Consider the following 17,812-nt stretch of genomic DNA (forward strand, 5'->3'; position numbering starts at 1 on the left):
TAATTAACATTTCTATATGTATATACATAATATATGCTTATATAAACTCATCCCCGACTAATCTCTGATATTTTAACTCGTTAGGGGATAAGATCGATCGCCCGATTGAAGTCTAGCAATATGAGTTTTACATTACCAAATACTTAATGGGCTGAACAATTTATAGGCCCATTAAAGATCATTAATGGGCTGAGTGACCAAATACATGTAACCGGAGAATCATCCTCTTCTTTGTTTTTTTCCGTTAACAATTTTGCTGAGTGAGGAAAGGTTTAGGGTTGAAAGAAGAAAAAAATGGAGAGGAATCGTCTGAGTTCGTCTGCCGGTATGGAGGTTCCAGTCGCAGGCGGCGGAAATGTTGTCAAATGGGTCGATATATCAGTCTCTGCTCCTCCTTCTCCGGAGAATGGATGTGTTCTCCTTCCTTGGTCGGAAGAAGACTACGCTTCGAGCTGTGTAATTGGCGAACCTCCGATCTCTTTCGTTTGGAGAATCAACAAAACGAGCTCAAACGTTCTCGAGCTTCTTCAGCTCTCTTCTGAATCTGGGTTTCCTTTAACTGGGCTTCGCTTCGTCTTCGCTCATACCCTCTCCCCTTTCGCTTTTCTATTCGCCGACGAGGTAGATTGAAACCCTCTTCTCTTCTCCACTTTTAGTTTATGTTGAAATTGAAGTTACGAAATTGAATTGCAGGGTAATGATCTCGTCTTCTTTCTTTACGCTCTCACGCCCTCTGGTGTTGTCTACCTCCTTAAACTCGATAATACTTCAGCTTATAAGTCCGGCTCAGTCTTCCCGCTTGACCATCTGACCCACTTGGATGTTCGACCTTACTTGAACGAAACTCATGTTACTAGTGTGGCTGCATCGCCTGGGTTCCTTTTCCTTGGGAGGTCTGATGGCTGTGTCTCTTGCTTCCAGCCTCAGAGACCACCAGGTGGATTAACTTTCCACCAGGAGCTACGTGATGATACAGGACTTGGTCGTCTTTGGGGTTTTGTAAGGCACGTATTGTAGTACCGTTATTATAAAACAATTGTCTTGACTTTTATGGAGTGATATCTTTCGATGTTCTTCATCATCTATATAACCACTTTTAATGCGTAATGTAGGGGGACAGTTGTTGCAGCTGTGCAAGATTTGTTTATATCAGAAGTTTATGGAAGATATTTGATATGCGTGCTTCATGCCGATGGGGCCTTACGTGTCTGGGACATTTTTACCTGTAGCAGGGTTTTGTGTCAGAGTATAGCTGCTAAAAACGTTGAGGGTAATATCTGTTACTTCCATCGCTGACCATTAATTTAGTTTGTTTGATTTAACTTTTATTCATGCTTCTTTCACTAGGGGTTATGTGTCTGAGGTTATGGTTGGGCAAACCTGATTACGATTCTGGCATCATTCCTTTAGCTCTCTTGTATAGAAATACAATGGTAAGCTGTTACTACACGCATTTCAACGAATGACTGGAGTTATGTAATTCATTTTCTATTGCATTCTCTGAAGTGATAACCATTTCCCAATTTTTGAAGGATGTCAACGTGGTGGACGTGATCACTGTATATGGCCTGCACTTTAGTTCTGGGGAGGGGATAGCCTTGTCTCTGGATTCTGGACTACAGAATATTTCACTGGAAGGGGTATGTATTTTGGTTGTGACGCATGCTATGCTATGCTATTCTGTTTTTCTTTAGCTCATAACTATGTTTTCCCTGATTCCTGAATTTCGCAGGGGGAATTGTGTGATGTCAGATTTACATCCGACAAGATCTGGACTCTGAAGGCTGATGAATTGGCATCTCACATGTTGTACCACAAATCTAGCACCATGTAAGTTCTAGAACACTTAAGTTTCTGCTGATTTGCTTGAATCTTTATACTCCATGTAAAAATGGCATTATACTGATGTTTTAGGAGGTTATGTACATATGTGCACGTCTTTTTTTTTCTCGTCCTCTTCTGTTGGAACCTTTACTATTTGGAAACATTGATTCAACATATATAGTAGTCGAATTTTTGTGTTACAATTCCTGGTGATGGAATCCTCTTCGAAAAGTGCAGAACTCTAGGCGAAACCCTTCCCAGAGGTTTCATTTCTGAGATTTGTTACTCTGGTGTATCTTTATAGTAGTGGTTGTGCTATTTATTACTTCCGACATTCTTGTGTTCACTGCTTTGATGTTTGTTTCTTGATGGTGGATAATGGTCTACTCTAAATTGTTTTCCTTAACCCAGGGAAGCACGGTCTTACACTTTACAGGAGGAATACATTTCTGAGCAGTTATTTCTGAGTGCTAGGAGCTCTTCGCATGACCTTCTTTTGACTTCACATTCACTATTTTCATCCGCGAAGGTCTTTATTCTAAAACATAGCTGTCATTTTGTTGGAAAAAAATTATATACTCAATCTGCTTCCCCTTTTATGCATTTTATGCTGTATGAGTCCATCTTAACCTTTTATTGCACTTTGCAGGATCAAATTATGGGATTCATTTCATCAATCTTCGTACGTAGGCTTCTTTGTCCTGGAATTTATCACAATGTTTCCTTGCGTCTAACTTTACGGGACCACAACAAACACTGGACTGATTCTGAATTTCAATCCTTAAGTCTTGATGAGCTTAAAAGCGAGATTCTTTTACTAGTTGAGCAAGAGGTTTGTTTTGTTGCACAGTTCTATAGTACCTTATAGATACAATGCATTTGACTGCTCGTTGGCATTATTCTGGGTCATACAAGCTGAAATATGCCTCTGCTTATGTCAGGTTACTGGTGAGACTTCTATTTCAGTTTTTCACTGGTGGGAAAACTTTTGTTCGTGCTATCTTGATCACTGGTGCAACAATAATGAACCTTGCACGTTGCTGGTTCAGTCAGATGTTATTGGTTTAGTTAGAAACAATTCTGTATCACTGTTCTCTAGATTAGAGAACGTTGAGCACAGCCTTGGAGGTATGTTCTTGATCTATTATCTAGGACCATAGTTTCCTTGTATTGCTTATAATCACTTATTTAATACGGTGTCTGTCTGTTGATAGGATCTTCCTCCAAACACAGCAGCCTGACGAACTTAGGCTTGGGAATGTCTATCAATGAACATGAGATTCTGTCGGAGGTACTAAGATGTACTTTGAAGATCAATAAGCAGTGGGGTGCTGCTCCTTATGCCATGTATTATGAATCGGTTACTGGAAGGCCAGTTATCTCATCCGAGGAAATTGTTCCTCGCTTAGTTAACATCCTTGAGTCGGGATATGCGATGTCCATAGGTCAGCGTACTTGGTCGGATCTTGGTACTGATAGAGCATGGGAAAAAGAGCTGGAAGCTCAAAAAAATCTTAGGACATTTTCCATTGAAATGTTATTGTCTCTCTCTGCTCTATGTCAAAGGGCTGGATCTTGGGGAAAGGTTTTTACTATCATGGAGCACTATTTGCAGTATCTGGTCCCTAAGAAAGTTATGCATAACAATGTTGGCGAGACATTATCTGATATCTGTTGTTCTATCCTCGTTCAAGCGACTTCTCAGTTTGCACAGGTGATGTTTGAGTCTGCCTTTGACATCTTCCTACTCGTCAGCTATCTGCTTAACATCTCTGGGCAGGTAAGTTTACATTTCGATACTAATCTTACATACTCTACTTCTTGCAACTTTTTTTTTAGATTTTAAACGCAGTCATACGTTCTTTTTCCTCTTTTTTCTTTGGCTTTTTTATTTTGGCAGGTAAATATGTCACAGCAAGACATATGTAAGCTACGGCTTGAATTGCTTCCGATGATCCAAGATATTGTCTCAGAGTGGCTCATCGTTCTTTTCTTTGTTACCACGCCGGCTCAATTGACTTCAATGGATGATTTCAGCTCTAAGCTCTCATCTCTACAGATTGGTAGGTTTTTGTCCTTCGCAAATATTCCCCAAAGCTCATACCTATATCCAATATTTCTCACTGGACACAATCGTCTTATCATTGTAGATAGCAGCATTGACAAAAGATCATGGAACACAATGCTTGGGAAATGCGGTTTCTCATTGGCGTATATTCTTCTTTTCAGTGACCGAAGTTGCATTGTGGATAGCCGATTTAACTTAAGATATCTTCCAAGTTCACAAATCATTACAAGCTTGGTTCAAAACTTTATCAGCTGGATTCGTTATAGTAAAACAGGAGAAGACGCTTCTTCTTTGCTAAGACGCTCAACTGAGCTTACTCTTAGGTTGATCAGGAATGGACAGGCTGATGCGGTTGAGGTAAACAACTATCTCTGTTTCCTTAGTGACAAAGTATTTAGCTAATTGCTAGTTAAAATTAACTGCTGATTCCTCTGTTTTGTTTTTTCGTATATTCTTAATTACCATTTTCAAGCGAATCCTCTTGGTTGTGGAGGCAAGTTTACGTGGGGAGAAAACATTTGGACATGCCCAAGATACCAACGGAGATTGGTGTCTTCTTCAACATCTCCGTGGTTGTTGCCTCCTTGATCAAGTACAACGTGGAGCATGCGGGATATCAAGAGAGAGGAAGATTAGTGATTCCATCCGCTGCTTCTTCAGGTGCTTATCATTTGGAGTCTCTTCACGGATAATTTTGTAGCCTGTTCATGTTTAAATTGTATATCGTGCCAATACATAATTTGTGGGTTTTATCCTAATCTCATAGAAGACAAGCTCGTTATTTTTTTGCCAACGTCTCTGGTTCATTTAATTACTAATATTTTCACTTCAAGAACATTTGTCTTGGTATTTTTAACATACATCTCATGGTATCGACCCTGGTTACCGATGCAGAGCTTCATCAGGTGAAGGATCTTGGAAGGCTTTGCACAGTTTGGCTAAAGAAGCAGGATTTTCACATTCCACAATTGGTGAGCTCCTCAAGAAGTTTGTTCTTGCTCTGGTTCTTTGCTAGTTTTGTTTTCTCGAAAACTAGGCTTTGTGTCTTTCTGATTCCTTATCCCTTTTTTACCATCCATTTGGTTGAAGCAGGTGCCAGTATTTCAGATGGTGAAAAGTCTTGTGCAACATGGAAACTTCATTACTATGAATGGGCTATGCAAATTTTTGAACGGTATAATATAAGTGAAGGAGCTTGTCAGTTTGCGTATGCAGCCCTTGAGCAAGTAGACGAGGCCATTAATTTCATGGAGAGTAGCGAGAACGTCCATCCACCTGTAACAGCCACTTACTGTAGAGGACGACTGTGGGCAAATGTTTTCAAGTTCACGTTAGATCTGAATCTCTTGAATGATGCTTACTGCGCTATTATTTCAAACCCTGATGAGGAAATTAAGCGCATCTGTTTGAGGCGCTTCATCATAGTTCTATTTGAATGTGGCAAAACCAAGGTAGAGGTCAAGAATGCTTATTTTCTTATTTTCCTTAATTATTCTTTCTGTGTTTGGCAAATAACGAGAACATTTGACTGGCCATCATCTCCATAATTGTTATAAATAGTGTAATTCATGTGCAATTTCTCTTTGCTGTTAGTACTTAGATGTAAGTTTGTTTGGAACTAAAAATGACTCTGCTAGTGTGGGTGCTATCTTAATGTTCAGCCCTCCACAAAGATGTTTGTACTACCATGACTTAGAAAGCAAATTCTTATAATATTTCTCTTTTATTTCAGATCCTCAGTGAGGGACATTTGCCTTTCATCGGCTTATCGGATAAGATCACCCAAGAGCTCTTTTGGAAGGTATTTTGTGGGAAGCAGAGTCGGTTTGTTTCTGCACTTGTTTTATTTTTACTATATTTTCTTCTGCGATTTGTAGGCTGGGCGGTCTGAGATAATGATAAAGCCAAATCCATACAAGCTGCTTTATGCTTACGAGATGAGACGACACAATTGGCGAATGGCGGCAAGTTACATGTATCAGTTTTCTGCTCGTCTGAGAAGTGAGGCAACATCCACGGATTATAAACACAAGTCCCTAGTTTTGCAAGAGAGGCTAAATGGACTTTCTGCTGCTATAAATGCATTAAGTCTTGTGCATCCTGGGCATGCTTGGATTGATCCACTACCAGAAGAATCCATGCATTATCCAGCAAAAAAGGCTAAAAGAGTAGAAGAACAACAATGTTAGTCTTCTCAATCTCTAAACCCTGTGGCGTCATTTTGTTATATTGATGTATTATCCCATGGATAGCGACATTTGAATTACTTTTGCAGCAGTAAGGAGTAGTGACCAGCCAAAAGGGTATCAGAGTTGCATTGATATCGAAAAAATCCAAAACGAGTATGTTTTCACCACAGCAGAATATTTGCTTTCTCTGAAAAACTTTGAGTGGACATATTCAGGTAAGCTGTCTCTTATTTCCTCCATGGACTATTTTGAGTTTGCAGTATAGGGGCGGTTGGAACTTTAACTAATCCGTGCTTTAGAACTAGGGTATCTTCACCCTGAATGGGATGTGAGGAAATTAAGAGCTTGATGTACTACAACCGTTGAAAGGATTATATATTGGCAGTCTCCTTTATTTGGTTGTCGTTTTGTGCATCATTGATGTCTTTTATGCAATTTCGTTAAGGCATGATTTCAGAAGGATCTCATAGACACTACTGACTGTTTCCAAGTAATCTTATACAATCATGTCTTATAAATATGCGTTGTTTTGTCTTCACTCCAGCGCTCGAAAAGCCACCACCGGACTTGGTTGACCTTCTTGTTCAGGCAGACTTGTATGACATGGCATTCACTGTTGTTTTAAAATTTTGGAGAGGCTCAGCTTTGAAAAGGTTAAATTTCTTGCTTTGTTTTTCTAGTGTCACATGCCTTGAGAATTACGTAGGTTCTTGAGAATTGCATAGGTTTAATGAATACTGCTTATTCTCAGGGAGCTGGAAAAGATATTTGAGAATATGACAATTAGATGTTGCCCTGCTAAAGGAACGTTGTGGTCATCGTGAGTGAATGTACCTTAGCTGCTTGGTATTTCATTTGGTTACTTGTTGACTTGCCTGACTTATCCAAAAAAATGTACCTTTGTTCATTTTACAGAAATGATCTCAGGCCTAATCTTTTGCTAACATCTACGGAAGACGAAGTCACTCATTCGCCTGAGAGAAGCCCTGCTGCTCAAAGCTCCAACTTGGCTGGTGACTGGGAAATTCTTGAGGTTTATCTTGTGAGTAATTTCTGAATTCTTGATTGGAGTTCACTTTTAGTTTTAATTAGTATCGAAGTATTTACTACTCTGGATTTTAGGAGTATTGATTAGCTTAGGGTATTGAAAGTTTTAATCGTTGTTTGGTTGTGAAACAATTTATGTGTATAAATGCAGAAGAGGTACAAAGATATACACGCTAGATTGCCAGTTACTGTTGCTTCAACCCTTCTTCAGGCAGATTCTTGTATCGAATTGCCTCTTTGGCTGGTTCACATGTTCAAGGTAAATTTTCGATAATATTTTGGGATATTTGAGTTGATTTTTTATTTTTATTTTGGTATATGATATAGTATACCTACATCTTTTATAAAGATAACTGGCATGCATGAAGAATGCTTCATCAGTAAGCTTTTGTTTCACTGTTAGTAGGTCTGAGATACAGATTCTAGAGTAGATTTTATTTATGCGTTCCTGTTGCATGACTCTAATGTTGAAGATGTTAATAATCTCTCTGTACAATACTTGCTGTGCATTGTAATCTATAACTAGGTTGGTCGCTTTCATTTACACCATGGAAAGAAACAATCATAAGGAAGGTTGTTCTCTTCTGGTTTCATGCAAGTCTTGTTGACCAGTTTCTTGTTTGTTCGACAGGACGGCAAGAAGGAGAAAGCTTTGGGAATGGGTGGGCAAGAAGCAAGTCCTGCTTCCTTGTTTCAGTTATATGTTGACTATGGGCGTCTTACAGAGGCCACTAATTTGCTATTGGAGTACATGGAATCATTTGCATCATCAGTGAGTTATATGATCTATGGCTTTCAGCTGTAGAGAGACTATTGGATTATAAGTATCTCGCTATAGGATAGTTTTTTCTCCATAACGGGGTATGTAGGTTCACTAGTGTTTCCAGCTTCTCAAGGTTAGAAACATCTAGTCGCTAGAGTCTTACGCCTGCACAAATCAATAAAACATATTGATGCAAATTTCACCCCTTTAAAAGCTCTCTTATGACTAAGCATGAGTTTTCACATATGTATATTTTATTTGCTCTCTTGTGAAACAGAAACCAGCAGAGGTATTGAAAAGGAAAAAGGTATCAGGGGTTTGGTTCCCTTACACAACAGTGGAAAGACTATGGTGGGCGCTAGAGAAAACGATGAACTCAGGACGGATGTTGGAGCAGTGCCAGAAGCTTAAGGGACAACTCCAACAAGCGTTACTCAATCACTTAAAGCTGGTACATTTGCTAGTAACAATTATAGGGCTATGGGAAGTGAAAGTCATGTTGTGTGGTTTTTTATCAGTTTAATGAATGTTCTTTTTCGGGTTGGTTGGTGTTTGTTTTTGTTGCAGCTGAAGGTGGACTCGGATGATGCTGTGTCGTCTGCAACAGGCTGAAGAAAATCAAAGTTGAAATGGGAGGCCTCATGACTGATTTGTGTGAATCTGAAACTGGTATCTGTGTTTTCGGTTTTCTTAAGAGTACATTGTTATGGGTGGTTGCTGCTAGAGTACATTATCCTCAATTTTCATTACCAAAACTATATGATAAAAACCAAAATTTGATAATCCGATCTGATCCGATAAGAACTGAGTCGAAATAATGCAATTGATCCGGTTCTCGTAATTTTAAAAATTGTCTAAATGAATTCACATGTGTAAATTACAGAAATCCAAATCAAATGGAAACAAGACTAGTCGATCTAAAACAGAAGTATTTTGCTGAAATCAAATATTATATTGGACAAAAGTTTCTCAGGCTATTAAAGTCAAAAGAAAAAAGAAGTAATATGCTCTTAATGAATCTATAATACACTTCATTTAATGTATACTTTTAAAAAATGCAGTTAAAGTCAATTATATTCTTATAATCAGGCTCCGACTGGTATAACTTTTTACGGTATAACTTTGTATAACTTTACACAACTATATTAGTACAGCTGGTATAACTTAGTATTGGTTGAACCATAAAATCGTAAAACTTGTATAACTTGATTAGTAAAATTGTAGAAGAAAAATGAAATGAAGTGAAATTATTGTATTACAAAACTTATATATCTACATATAAGGTTGGTTTTTTCCCTTCTTCTGACAAGTGGCAGGGGGCTTTTACGACATGTGTCATCCATGTATTTTTTTTTTTACATTTTAGGTTCTTCTTCTTTTAGATTATTTCAATTTGGCCAAATACTCTTTAATCGTGAACTATCTAATTCTTTTTGCACTAACTATTATCGTATGAAGTTTGATAATCTATTTTATTGGTCACTAAAATTCAAGATGAATAAAGAAATAAATAAAATAATAGAAATATATTTTACATATTTAATTTATTCAAAACTAAACATAACATAAATTTTTGTTATTTTATTATTTTTTACTGTTTTCTATTATTTAATTTACAAATTATATATTTACTTAACTATTAAAAATATAAAGTGACCAAACTAATAAAAGAAATTAGAGTGCAATACATAATCTAAACATAAAACTTCCACAGTCAAAGATAAAAAGTAAATTACCATAGTAAAGATTTGAAGCTGAAAAAAGTTCAACAAAGAAGACTAACATATCTCATCTTACCATAGAATATCTTGACTATAACAAGCAAATGTCAGAAAAAAGTAAAAATATAAAATATGAGACAATGCAATCCCCAGAACACAAAGGATCGCGATCAAGCACCAGCGCAAAAAACCAAAAAAATGGGTCAGAAAAAGAATAATCATCGGAAGAACAAAGTCACAACGAAAACAAAAGACGCATGTCTAAAGCACCAAAAACACTACCACCAACTAAGAGATAAGAATCACCTCGCAAACTAAACAAGCACATACAAGGTACTCATGCCAATGAAGAACCACAAAGCTCTGAATAGAAGAAACCAAAGTTCCAAAAGATCAACTCTGCACACCTACATATCAAGCGATGCATGAGAAGAAGATAAAACATCTGAGTGGGGGAGAATACAAGCCAACCACCAAGAAACCAAAACTTAAGCTTGAGAACAACTTTCCAAGAATACAAAACATACACAGAGAAAAACACTATCCAAACCTGGAGTAGCAAATATGGCGAAAGAGAGAGCCACAAGAGATGTGATCAGCGATGAAAGGTGCAACGAGATGAGAGAACAAAGAGATAAAAAGAGACAAAATGAAATCAAGAAACCGTGGAGCCATCCTCGAGCTGTGAAAAAGAGCATAGAAGTCGGATCACCAAAACCCCGATCTTGAAAACCAAGACGGACAGAGACTATTGACGGCAAACCAGCGACGAGGAAAACAACATCAATGACAACTAAATTCTTACCCAACCCAACGAGATGTAGTTCCTAACCTTATCCAAAACCTAAGGAAAAATAGGACCAATATTGACCGAAATAACATAGAACACCGTAAGAAACAACCGCATAATATGGAATTAATATGCCTGATCTATAAAAAATATCGATAATCTCACAGAAAAAGGAAGTGAGGAAACACAAGAGCACAAATGTGAATCTTTTCCCAGTGATGGTGAGAAGCACTGCACACCGGAGAGGTAAACAAATACATAGATGGTAATGGCTCAAGGTCAAAAGATGAGAGAGAGTGCAAAAACCACCTACAAATAGTAAAGTTCAAAGAAAAGTTAGTGTTAGTCATACAACTTTGATAGGAAAACACATAGCAGTTCATCATGATATATGTTTTAGTGGGGGTTATTAATGTGTTGTGTTTTATGATTGTATAACTGAGTGAAATTTGTTAAAACTGGTAATAAAAATTGAAAAAGAGATAAAGTTTTAAACTTGTTTGCTTGTTTACAAGTATGTATACACATATAATTTTAATAATTTTAAAAATATTTGTGATTTAAATTCAAAACAATAATTATATTAAAAATTATGATACTTTTTTGATTGTTTACAAGTTATTTTTTGATGAATATTGGCCTTTAGAAGTTATAAAACATATATATATATATATATATATATATTTCATGAAATTAACTATATTATTACATGATTAGATGAGAAATGATTGTATCAATCTGAATATATGTGGTATAACCATAAAATAATTCTCTTGAATTCAATACAACTAAGAAAAATGAAAAAAGAAATTGGAAAGGGAAACTTTGAAAATATTTTTAAAACTGCAAACTTTGTAAAACTTCTACCACAAAAAAAATGTCTCGAGGGGGAATTGAAAATTTGAATTGGTGCTCAAAAAAAGAAACCCATAAGTTAGAATCTCTTGCCCCTCTCTATCTTCTTCGGTTCATTTCATTTACTTCTCCCTCTCAAGGGTTCTCTCTCCATCTCTCTCTCCTCTCGCATCACGAACTGAGATCTAAGAATTAGCGTCATGGATCTATGGGAGGAGAAAATGAACAAGAGGGAAAAGATGCATGAACACTTTGACATGATTTTGTACGTAACCGATGTCCACTACGGGATTCTAAACCGTTGCCTATGTAGTGAACGAGTCATCGATGAGGTCTCTCTAAAACCAAAGTATCCAACATATTTTGATACTTTTTCTGGGAGTATATACTTCACCTGCAAGGACTTCGAAGCAATATGACTAACTTTAATTAATTTTAGATTATGATCCATTAGAGCGGATATAACAAAATTCTGAGTTTTACTTGCAGAACGATGGCCTCCACTTTCGCCAACCATGAATTTTTGGTGTGGAGGAAGAGATGAAACATATGAATAAGATGAAATTGTAGAGCTTAAGAGGTTATGTGCCGTCGTCCATAAGTTTCATTGTATGAATTTTTGTTCTATGTGTTGTTTTGTTAAGACTTGTCTTTGGTTAACTAGTTTAAATGTTATCGTTAAGATTGGTGTACGGTTAACTTGTTTTCGGATGTTAGCTGTTGATTCGTGAACCAAAGTACTTCTAAGTTTACTGCTTTTTACAATTGAACATTGGAAAAAGTATTTCTAAGTTTTACAAATAAATTATAAATGAATTGGTTCAGTTAAATGGTTTGGTTGAACTAGAATATAATTAATTATAAATTCAATTCATCAATGAAGTGGTTCAATTAAATGGTTTTGGTTGGAATTAAGATTCGGGGCGAAAACTCCCAGGTCTACCTCAGCTATCATCTCCATGAACCAAATGAAAGAAGAAACAAACAAATCCTTAAACTCAATTACAAGCCGAAACGAGACCAAATTGAAAACTAAAAGCAAAGAGAGAAGAGGGAGAGTGAGGATCAAAGAATGGAGACGTTGAAATCGCGAATACCTGAGCATCTTGTACAAACAGTGAAGAGCAGCAGCAGCGTCGACGATCTACTCTCCTCTTCTTCGTCTCTGCTCCGTTTCCTTGTGGGTCTTCCCCAATTTCATCAAGTAAAGTCCTCTAAAACCCTAACTCTTCTCTCTGCTTCCTTCTCAAAGGTTCATTGGTTGGTTTTGAAGGCGGTGAGTGAGTTAGCGGATCCTGATCTGGGTTGCTGTGGGAAGAGCCAAGAGTCTTCTCTCGACTTGAAACGTAGCGGAAATCTCTGCTTCCGCAGCCGGAGTTTCGACGATGCTTTACGCTTCTACTCTAAAGCCTTACGTGTTGCTCGAGACAACACCTTACTCGCTTCTCTCTTTCTCAATAGAGCTAATGCCCTTCATGTAAGCTACCTCTCTTTTTCCCTACGGTTGGTTCCATTCCATTCCATCACTCAATTCATTCTCTTTTTCTCATGTAGAATCTGGGGCTTCTTGAAGAGAGCTTGCGGGACTGCCATCGTGCTCTTCGTATTGATCCTTGTTACGCCAAGGTTTCAACTTGCTTCTTTCCTTTTCAAAAGATTCCAGCTTTCTGCACTTCTCATTCATATTTGTTTCAGGCTTGGTTTAGGAGAGGCAAACTCAATACTCTTCTTGGAAACTATAAAGATGCGTTCCGGGACATCACAGTTTCTATGTCTCTCGACTCATCATCTGCGGGGAAGAAGCAGCTGCAGAACGAACTTCTGGCTATTCCAGACTTTCAGAATAAGCAAACATCGGAGAACACACTCTGTTTTGCTGCTGCGGGTGAGGTTTTTCTCCCATCTTTCGATATTATTTACATGACAGTTTTTAGCTATTCAGTGAGGGACCTGTCTCTACTTTTGGTCTGTAGATCTACCCAACGTGCAAAGTGAAGTCAAGCTGCGTTGTGTATCCACAAAAGAGAAAGGCAGGGGCATGGTATCAGAATCTGATATTGAACAAGCTTCTGTCATACATGTCGAAGAACCATTTTGTGTGGTATGAGTTTTGATACACAATTATGCCCTTTTCAAACAATATAGTTTTATATTGTTTCATTCTTTAACATACACGTTTTCTTATGTTACTCAACATTTTTCAATGGTGATGCCTCTTCATTTATGCAGGTCATATCAAAAAGTTGTCGGGAAACACATTGCCACTTTTGCCTTAACGAATTACCTCCTGACTCTGTTCCATGTCCATCATGCTCAGTACCTGTGTATTGCTCAGAGTCCTGCCAGATTCAATCAGGTGGAATGCTGTCCACTAATGAGATGGACAAGAATTCGATTTTTCATAACCTACCTGATGATATTGTGGACCATATTAAAGGCGTTACATCAGCTGTAAGATATTATTCTGAAACTGAGTGTCTTCAAGAGCACCAGCATGAGTGTCGGGGAGCTAATTGGCCTGCTGTACTGCCATCTGATGCTGTTTTAGCTGGTCGAGTTATAATGAAGTTGATAAATCAAGGGGAAACAGCTATGGATCTCTCCAACCTTCATGATAAATTAGTATGTCCTTTGATTGTAGAATCTTTCTCATAATTTGCAACAGTCACACAAAATCTAATAAGGAGTGAATACCCTCTGTCTTATGCAGGATCTTTCCCATAGCTATTCTAAGATGAGTCCAGAGAGCAAGTTAGAGTTGCATCTACTTTCCATAGTATTGATTTGGTGCCTTAATAAATCTTGCTGCCCTGATCTTTCAGTCTGCGAAGCTTCTGTGTCACAGGTTGTCCTCTTCATCTCCCTCCCTAACAACTTTGCTCTCTGATAATTGTGCAGGCATCAACATATATGAGTTCAATGGATGCTAATGGCTTAGGCTTAGAATTTATACTTTCTTCCTTCTGTGATGTTTATTTTTCACTGCAGTTTAGTAATTAACTGTGATTTAAATTGGTTTTTGATTATTTAGATTAAATCTATCCTCATTAACAAAAATGTTTACAGCCTGCAAAAGAGGCATTTGGTTTACTCGATGACTTGCTGTCATCATGATGCCTGAGCAACATTATGTTTTTTTCAATGAAAGTTTACTTATTGGGGTGGTGACCACTGTCTTGATTTTTCCTCTCTGTGCAGACTATTATACTGCTTTCACAAATCAAGGTGAACTCTATGGCAATTGTCCGGATGAAATCCAGCGGCGATTCTTTCAAGTGCATCCCAGCTGGGAACGTTTCAGCAAAAGAGCCGATTCAGAGTTTAGAGCAGGTTTGTCTTGGCAGAGGTACTGCATATGAGAATGTTATTTAATGCATCTCCCACTTGAAGGACCCATTTAGAGCTAGGTATCACCACTTACAAAGATGCAATCTAGAGTTAAAGAAAAGACTTTAATCTATCTATAACTTGGTTTTGTTATATTTGAACTGCTCTCTTATGAAGCTTTTTGAACGTCCACTTACTATTAGAGAACATGACACATTGGTCCTTGTTGAAGATCTCTTTTTTTATTTAAACATCTGGCATCGCTATTTTATCCACAGATCAGAGTTGGTCAGGCTCTTTATAAAATCGGTAGCTTATTCAATCATTCCTGCAAGCCGAACATCCATTTGTATTTCCTTTCACGTGGACTTGTTATGCGAACAACAGAGTTTGTTCCCGTGGGTTGCCCCCTAGAACTGTCATATGGTCCTGAGGTATTCTTGTGATCATCTTCTCTCTATTTGTCAGTCTGGTCGGCATATATCAGCTGTGTGCTTTGAAGTCCATACTTCTAATTTTTTTTATGCATTACTATTCACAGGTCGGAAAATGGGATTGCAAAGATCGTATTAGATTTCTTGAAGAGGAGTACTTTTTTAATTGTCGGTGCCGTGGCTGTTCTCAAATGAACATATCGGACCTTGTTATTAATGGATATTGCTGTGTCAATACAAGCTGTACTGGCGTAGTCTTGGATAGTAGTGTGGCTGCATGCGAGTCCGAGAAGCTAAATCATTTTTTGGCTGCTGCAAAAAGTCTAGATCATCATTGTCTGGTAATCTGATACATAATAAGTCATTTCATTGGTGTTTAGCTCCCGTAGAGTCCATTTTAAGAAAATTACCTGCTGATAATGTTCAATGGTCATTTTAACGTTTAACTGTTATTTATTGGAGGATATAAACAGTGTTTCTTGATACCAATTTAGTTTAGTTTGGTTTTTGCTGTGTTTCTTTCACAGGTGAGTGAAAAGGTGTATGCTGGTGTCAGTGAAGTAGCTTCAAGTTTGCTAATTAAACCTAGTGGTTCTCTTCATATAAAAGCAGATAAATGTTTGAAATGTGGTTCCCGCTGTGAAGTGGAAAACTCTCATGTAGAGGTGAACAAAGCTTGGAATCACCTGAGAAGGTAGCAGTTTCTTACTTGAAGTTTCAAGCTAAATAATTAGTGTGAAGTTTCGCCTCTAACACATGGATCTCTCGAGACTGCAGGGTGGAAGAATTGATGAATTCAGGACGTGCCAATATTTCTGTATTATCAGATTGTTTAAGGTCCATCGCTGTGCTCAGAACTTTCCTTCACATGTATAACAAAGACATTGCCGATGTGAGTCAAACTCCTCTATTTATGCTAAAGGACTCGAAGCATTGCTACTCTATATTGCATATGCATATCTTCAGGAAAAACAAGCACGATACACGTTTCACGTTTCTGTTTGTTCAGGCGGAGGATAAGGTTGCTCAGGCTTGCTATTTAGCTGCAGAAATGAAGGGTGCAAGGGAGCATTGTGAAGCGTCCATTAAGGTAAAATCCTAATATAGTTATTCTGCTTCGGTTTAGACGACAGCATAAGTTAATGATTGACAATGGAGAGAATTCCCTTAAAACACTTTCAGGTTTTCTTAAATCTCAGTAATCCTAACTGGTAGTTCTAATGCTAAGATCCAAGAAATTTACACTTGAATATCAACCCCGTGTATGGGTGAGATGTGAGATAGATTTTGGGTTTGGTGGCAGATTCTGAAGAGGCTGTATGGGGATGAGCACGTTGTGATTGGAAATGAACTGGTGAAGCTTGCGTCGATTCAGCTTGCATCAGGTGATTCGAGTGGAGCCTGGGAGACTACAAAGAGATTGTCTCAAATATTCTCGAAGTATTACGGGTCACATGCTGAAACTCTTTTCTCTTATCTCTCATGTCTTAAGCTAGAAGCTGCCAAAGCCGTTAACTTGTGATCTTAAGTCTTAAGCCAGCACTTTGTGCTCTAATACCTTGGCTGCTACAAAAAGATGAAATGTTGATTGGTAGTAGTGTCTGTTGTGTAGGCTTTTATAAGAAAATCTTGACTGCGTTATTTTTTTTTGCTGTAAATTGTTGGTGGCCACTAAAATTAAGAAAACAAAACAGGAGCTGAAGTCAAACGTCCAGCCCTAAACCCCTTAAGCTTCACTTCAACCATCAGTTTCTGACGTTGTTTATTACACCTCAACTTTTGTTGTATATTCTTTGCAGTGCATGAATATAGGTAACTAATAATAATGCCAAGCTCTATCACTTCATGCTTCTTTATTTGAGATCATTGAATATACTAGGGTTATAGCCCCAGTGCAAGCGCATAGCCGGGTACATGCATTGTGTAGTCTATGCGAGAAACTGTGTTTTTTTTTCATTGGTTGTTCCTGTAGTTGTCGGCTGTGTAAACAATTTCGTTCACCCCCTCTTTGAAACTACCAGGGTTCTAATTCTGATTTGGAGTCTGGGAAAATAGTGAATCCATCCCTGGCGTACAGGTCCTAGTGGACAACTTCGGAAAGTAGAAAAGAACAACAAAGAAAAGTTATATTAATCAAGTTGTTACTAGGACTATGAAACTCTATCAATTTAAAGAGTTTCAATCATACATGACACTGAATAGAACGGTTTAGAGTGTAATGGTTTATCATCAGAGGTGAGAATTAAGCGACGAAGTGGGAGAACCCTAGGCCCTAGTTTAGAGACGGTGAAAATGAATAGACGATGAGGAGGCTTTTTTGGGTTTGTCTGACGCATCAACCTTACCTTATATAGAAACTAGGTACGATAGACCGCGAGTAATTAAAATGACCCAACAACAATTAATTCATTACACAGCTATGTTCAAAAACTCACCGCCGAAGCCGTAAAATCGACGGAAAAACGTAACTCGGACACCAACGGTGACGATTTAAACTGATTCGGTCTGAAAATTGGGATTCTTAAAAAAAAAAATTTACACCCTAAGGAAAAAGCAAAAACTCAATCATATAGGTTGTTCATCTTGCCTTTAGGTTGATGAAGTATTGCTTAGCACTACACATACTTTAAAGCATCTGACATTCGAGAGAGAAAACTCAATCCAAACAATAAAAGATATCACAGGAGAGAGGAAGAACAAACCCACTAAAGGATAAAACAAGAATCCATAGTAGATCCAACTAGAATAGGATAAAGCCTAATATGTCTACTAATATATGTACTTTAAGAAGCGT

At 37.8% G+C, this 17,812-nt stretch overlaps 2 protein-coding genes across 4 annotated transcripts; both read left to right on the forward strand.

Moving 5' to 3' along the window:
* The first annotated feature begins 233 nt into the window (after nt 1-233).
* Nucleotides 234-8,674, forward strand: LOC106439936 (nuclear pore complex protein NUP160). Of its 2 annotated transcripts, none has more exons than XM_013881492.3 (25): nt 234-621; nt 694-1,004; nt 1,113-1,270; nt 1,348-1,433; nt 1,533-1,640; nt 1,733-1,830; nt 2,236-2,353; nt 2,474-2,656; nt 2,766-2,952; nt 3,039-3,604; nt 3,725-3,887; nt 3,975-4,249; nt 4,365-4,552; nt 4,787-4,863; nt 4,985-5,343; nt 5,625-5,693; nt 5,770-6,076; nt 6,168-6,296; nt 6,626-6,734; nt 6,833-6,901; nt 6,997-7,123; nt 7,280-7,387; nt 7,760-7,900; nt 8,169-8,342; nt 8,459-8,674. In XM_013881492.3, exons 1-25 carry the CDS (start codon nt 295-297, stop codon nt 8,501-8,503), a joined length of 4,482 nt encoding a protein of 1,493 aa, XP_013736946.1. In that variant the 5' UTR covers nt 234-294; the 3' UTR covers nt 8,504-8,674. The 2 variants fall into 2 exon arrangements, with proteins under 2 accessions (XP_013736946.1, XP_013736955.1); XM_013881501.3 differs by having other exon boundaries at nt 6,171-6,296.
* Nucleotides 8,675-12,183: 3,509 nt separating this feature from the next.
* LOC106439948 (SET and MYND domain-containing protein 4) lies at nt 12,184-16,754 on the forward strand. Of its 2 annotated transcripts, XM_022713027.2 has the most exons (15): nt 12,184-12,461; nt 12,531-12,734; nt 12,812-12,883; nt 12,953-13,142; nt 13,231-13,358; nt 13,487-13,879; nt 13,968-14,102; nt 14,456-14,587; nt 14,863-15,018; nt 15,126-15,359; nt 15,518-15,545; nt 15,631-15,712; nt 15,796-15,910; nt 16,028-16,108; nt 16,322-16,754. In XM_022713027.2, the coding sequence occupies exons 1-15, from the start codon at nt 12,330-12,332 to the stop codon at nt 16,538-16,540; spliced, it is 2,301 nt and encodes a 766-aa protein (XP_022568748.1). In that variant the 5' UTR covers nt 12,184-12,329; the 3' UTR covers nt 16,541-16,754. The 2 variants fall into 2 exon arrangements, with proteins under 2 accessions (XP_022568748.1, XP_013736967.1); XM_013881513.3 differs by lacking the exon at nt 15,518-15,545 and having other exon boundaries at nt 12,187-12,461; nt 15,546-15,712; nt 16,322-16,659.
* The last annotated feature ends 1,058 nt before the right edge of the window (nt 16,755-17,812 follow it).

The sequence above is a fragment of the Brassica napus genome, chromosome C5 (assembly GCF_020379485.1).
Source record: "Brassica napus cultivar Da-Ae chromosome C5, Da-Ae, whole genome shotgun sequence".
In the NCBI taxonomy this organism is placed as follows: Eukaryota; Viridiplantae; Streptophyta; class Magnoliopsida; order Brassicales; family Brassicaceae; genus Brassica; species Brassica napus.

Excerpts from the sequence above, each read along its gene's own strand:
- LOC106439936 (XM_013881492.3), top strand. The coding sequence starts at position 295 with ATGGAGAGGAATCGTCTGAGTTCGTCTGCCGGTATGGAGGTTCCAGTC. Across the intron at positions 7,124-7,279 it reads AAATTCTTGAGGTTTATCTT|AAGAGGTACAAAGATATACA; the intron begins GTGAGTAATTTC and ends GTATAAATGCAG. Across the intron at positions 8,343-8,458 it reads TACTCAATCACTTAAAGCTG|CTGAAGGTGGACTCGGATGA; the intron begins GTACATTTGCTA and ends TTTTTGTTGCAG.
- LOC106439948 (XM_013881513.3), top strand. The coding sequence starts at position 12,330 with ATGGAGACGTTGAAATCGCGAATACCTGAGCATCTTGTACAAACAGTG. Across the intron at positions 12,462-12,530 it reads GTCTTCCCCAATTTCATCAA|GCGGTGAGTGAGTTAGCGGA; the intron begins GTAAAGTCCTCT and ends TTGGTTTTGAAG. Across the intron at positions 15,360-15,545 it reads GTCTAGATCATCATTGTCTG|GTGAGTGAAAAGGTGTATGC; the intron begins GTAATCTGATAC and ends TTTCTTTCACAG.